This window comes from Triticum urartu, chromosome 5A (genome assembly GCF_056163025.1).
Source record: "Triticum urartu cultivar PI428250 chromosome 5A, HENAU_Tu73, whole genome shotgun sequence".
Classification (NCBI taxonomy): domain Eukaryota; kingdom Viridiplantae; phylum Streptophyta; class Magnoliopsida; order Poales; family Poaceae; genus Triticum; species Triticum urartu.
Genome location: NC_141877.1, coordinates 361,854,369 through 361,858,474, shown reverse-complemented (window position 1 = coordinate 361,858,474; position 4,106 = coordinate 361,854,369). Strand labels below are relative to the sequence as shown.

Below are 4,106 nucleotides of genomic sequence, written 5' to 3'. Positions count from 1 at the left end.
TGACCAACAACGGAACCTGGATGCTCATATTGGTTCCCACATATTCTATGAAGATCTTTATCGGTCAAACCATAATGACAACATACGTCATTCCCTTTGTCATCGGTATGTTACTTGCCTGAGATTCGATCGTCGGTATCTTGATACCTAGTTCAATCTCGTTACCGGCAAGTCTCTTTACTCGTTTCAGAATGCATCATGCTGCAACTAACTTATTAGTCACTTTTCTTGCAAGGCTTATCATGATGTGCATTACCAAGAGGGCCCAGAGATACCTCTATGATACTTGGAGTGACAAATCCTAACCTCGATCTATGCCAACCCAACAAACACCTTCAGATATACCTATAGAGCATCTTTATAATCACCTAGTTAATATTTTCACACCATTTATTTAGGATATTCACATAGTTGTACGCCATTTGTTGGTGGATTTGGCTAGGATATGCATGCTTGCATTTTATTTAGGCTAGCTTCTTACTGTATTTTGATGTTGTGCCATGTTTGCATAGGATGGATCCGGCTAGAGCATTTAATCTTAGTGTTATGCACTTTAATTGTTGCCGGTACACAAGGAAAAGACATGGGCGATTTCCCACGCCTCTCGATCTGTTGTTCACGAGCGGCTCTGTCTGTTTTCCCACGTGAGCTCGAGGAGGATGAAGCGGTAAGGGGGCAATGGCAACGGGGGCGAAATTATCCAAAACGTAGCGCCGTGTATGGTCAAACGACGCTGACCAAGTGGAACCGTGACGGAAGGGCAAAAACGAAAGAATTACAAAGTGGCATGGACAAGACATGTGAGTTTTTAAAACTAGGGGTAAAACCGACGAGTGGGACACAACTAAGAGCATAAAAATAATTATCCCATTTGATATTGGGGCCAATTCAATTACATGACCGTGAATATCATCATCCATTAGTTTTTGCAAACCAAACATAAAAGGTGGTTATCACTAACCTGGTAGTTGGTGATGTCCACAACCACTCAAATTTATCATCTGAACCAGAGCATAAGCTTTTATAAACAAAACATAAAAAGTGGTTATCACTAATCAGATAGTTGATGATGTCCACAACCATCCAAATCTATCATCGAGACAAAATATACCGTAAGGCACGTAAAAAGATACTTTCTTTTGGGTAAAGAAGTCTTCCATAAAAAAGAGGACATCATGACTAATCAGTTTCTGAGTAATTCTTTCTTTTTGAAGATCCTATGCATGCACAATGTCTTTCATCGAAAGAAGGGTGTGTCTAGAATTCAGTCGATTGAGACTTAAGTCGAGAGACGTCGGTGTAGTTGTTGTCTTACGAGCAGTACAACTAGATGTGCTACCGGCAGCGGCAAAGCTACAACAAAAAGTCTGGGCGGGCCAGTCTATGCTTTAACTTGTACATAGGCGTTGTTTTTCGCACTAAGTAGCATATTACTCACGCAATTGCTTTGGATTGGGTGGGCCATGGCATAGTTTTGCCTCAATGTAGCTCTGCCAGTTGCTACCGGAATGAAAAATGTTGAGCGGTGCTGCAAGCAACAACAAGAGACCCTACAACTGTTGAGACTAAACGATGTAACCATTAATGGTGGATGTTGCGACTGGTGAGATGGTGTGCTACAATCAACAAGGGCAAATGTTGTGTCTGATGAAATAAAATGCTACAACCAGCAAGACAAATGCGCCAACCAACAGAAGATATGTTGCAAACGGTGTGACAAATTGACGAGTGGTCCGTTGGATGGTGCTCAAATTTAATGGCTATGCAATTGACTGAGACTTAGACTAAAATCTTAGTCGACTGAGTTTTAGCAAGCTTAAAAGAAAAACTCGTACATACACGGATACACCGTTCAAGTTCAACCATCGCATACACATTTCGTTTACGCTACTTGGGCTATGCCGTGCGTGGCCCCGCGAAGAAGGCGAGGGCGCCGACGAGCGGCGCGTTGGTGTAGGTGGACGGCTCGGCCTGCGCATAGTTGTCGCGGCTGTCGGAGTAGCTGTCGCTCTGGTCGGGGCCGCCGACGACGGCGCCGACGAGCACGTTGCGGTCCGGGTCGGACGAGTGCAGGTAGTGGAACCCCTCGTCGCAGCCGATGCGGCCAGGGTGGTCGCGCACCGATGGCATGGAGGCGCCCCGGTGGTGCACGCGCCTCGGGTACCGCGCCCCGAACCCCACCATGTACGACATCCCCGCCGGGTTCGCGCCCAGGATGTAGTCCACCTGCGTGCCAGCCAAAATGACCGATGAGCCTCCTCCTGCCAATCTTAATGGTTTTTGTAGGGGCCATGCATGGCAACGTCAAACGTACCTGCTTCTTGGCGAGCGAGACGAGGGTGGAGGGCGTGACGGCGGTGGAGCCGCAGGAGGCGGCGCCGCCGGTGGAGCCGAGGTACTTGGCGTAGGTGAGGAGCAGGAAGGCCGTGGAGGTCACGTACTCCATGTTGCTATCTCCTTCCTTGAACAGGAGGCCTCCTGGCGTGTACTGCGACTGGAAGCCGCCGGCGCCGGGGACGAGGGAGCAGATGTATTTGTCGGCGTGCGCCTTGTACGTGCGCAAGCCCTCCACCCGGTTCTGCAGCAACACCTTGGAGAGGAGGACTTTGGTGGCGGCGCGCTTGTCGTCCCAGCTGACGGTGTAGCTGTCTTGCTCCGCGCCCAGATTGTGCCCGTTGGAGTTGATGTACGACATGTACATGCCTTGCGAGCTCGGCGACGGCGACGACGCCAGGTGCAGCCACGTCGCCGCCCAAAGGAGCTCGTCCTGCATGCATTCATGGATTATGTGTGTGCATGCATGCATGTTGTGTTGACGTGCAGTTTCAGGTTGTTGGGTTGTTTACCTGGTAGCCGGAGTAGGAGCAGTAGAAGGGACACACAACGGAGCTGAGCGAGTTGCTGTAGGAGCCCCGGTACCGGTCCGCGAAATCAAACACCTGCCGAGCGGCGCGGAGCAGCTTGGACGAGTAGGCCGGGTCGCGGGCCCGGAACACCACGGAGGCCGCGGCCAGTGCCGCCGCGGTCTCGCCGGCCACGTCCGACCCGGGGCTCTGGGGCGTCACCTTGTACGCGGCGCGCGGCGTGTCCATGTCCTCCGGCCGCTCCCAGCACCGGTGGTCCTGGTACGGGTCCGCCACCTGCACGTACAGCTCGCCCGGCGTCGCCGTCGCCGCCTTGAGCAGGTAGTCGGCGCCCCACCGCACCGCCGCCTCGGCGTTGGCGAGCTGGCCGCCCGGCATCGCGCCGCCGAACTCCACCACGCTCCACGACAGCATGGTCACCGTGAACGCCATGGGCAGGCCGAACTTGACGTTGTCCCCGGCGTCGTAGTAGCCGCCGACAAGGTCCACCTGATCAAAGCCAACAAGACACACATCAATGGATATACTCTCGTTAACGACATGCGTGGCATGTGTCCAGGACTTGTCGTCTGAGTAAGTACGTACATTGGAGGCGTTGCCATCGGACAGGGCGGAGTCGGCGCGCCACGCCACGCGTTGGCCCGGCGGCAGCTTCCCCGAGCGCTGCGCCTCGAAGAAGAGGACCGCCTTGTCGAGGGCGTCCGCGTAGTTGAACGCCGCGGCGCTGCGCGCACCGGCGACCAGGCAGAGGACCGCGATCAGGTGAGTCGACATGCAAGCTTTGGAGGATCCCATGTCTGGATGTTCGTTGCGTTGGTGCTTAGCTACATACTCCACGGTAGGACTATATATAGCGGTCGATCAGTTGATTCGACTCCATGAAAGGTGGTGGTATACATGGAAGGCGACCTGACAGTTATGGTAGTTGTTCGTCCGAGATTGGAAGCGACCGGGAAGGGTGGTGTGTGTCGCGGACTCGCGGGACAGCGAATGCTACAAACCCGTCGTCACGGACGGATCGACCGTCAGCACAAGCGATAGCTTCTACTGTGGCCCTTGGTAGAGATTATTATAGAACGGGATGGGATTCATATCGTACTAGACGAATATACGAGCACGCTACGTGATGTTCGCCTTGATTTCCTGGCGCATTATCCCGTTCCTTTTAAGGTGACGACTTGTTCTCATACTTTTTGGTTGCTTTTTGTTGCGAAACCCGATTTCGAGAGAGACAGAGAGAGA

At 52.8% G+C, this 4,106-nt stretch overlaps 1 protein-coding gene across 1 annotated transcript; it reads right to left on the bottom strand.

Annotated features, from left to right (window-relative positions):
• Positions 1-1,677: 1,677 nt before the first annotated feature.
• LOC125556003 (endoglucanase 4) lies at positions 1,678-3,869 on the bottom strand. Its single transcript, XM_048718807.2, has 4 exons — positions 3,450-3,869; positions 2,847-3,353; positions 2,315-2,767; positions 1,678-2,226 (listed from the first exon to the last, which is right to left on the bottom strand). The coding sequence occupies exons 1-4, from the start codon at positions 3,657-3,659 to the stop codon at positions 1,897-1,899; spliced, it is 1,500 nt and encodes a 499-aa protein (XP_048574764.1). The 5' UTR covers positions 3,660-3,869; the 3' UTR covers positions 1,678-1,896.
• Positions 3,870-4,106: the final 237 nt, after the last annotated feature.

What these genes read in the sequence shown, in the direction of transcription:
- LOC125556003 (XM_048718807.2), bottom strand. Translation starts at nt 3,659, where the DNA reads ATGGGATCCTCCAAAGCTTGCATGTCGACTCACCTGATCGCGGTCCTC. An exon ending in CCGATGGCAACGCCTCCAAT is followed by an intron (nt 3,354 to 3,449) that starts GTACGTACTTAC and finishes GGCTTTGATCAG; the next exon opens with GTGGACCTTGTCGGCGGCTA. An exon ending in GCTCCTACTCCGGCTACCAG is followed by an intron (nt 2,768 to 2,846) that starts GTAAACAACCCA and finishes GAATGCATGCAG; the next exon opens with GACGAGCTCCTTTGGGCGGC.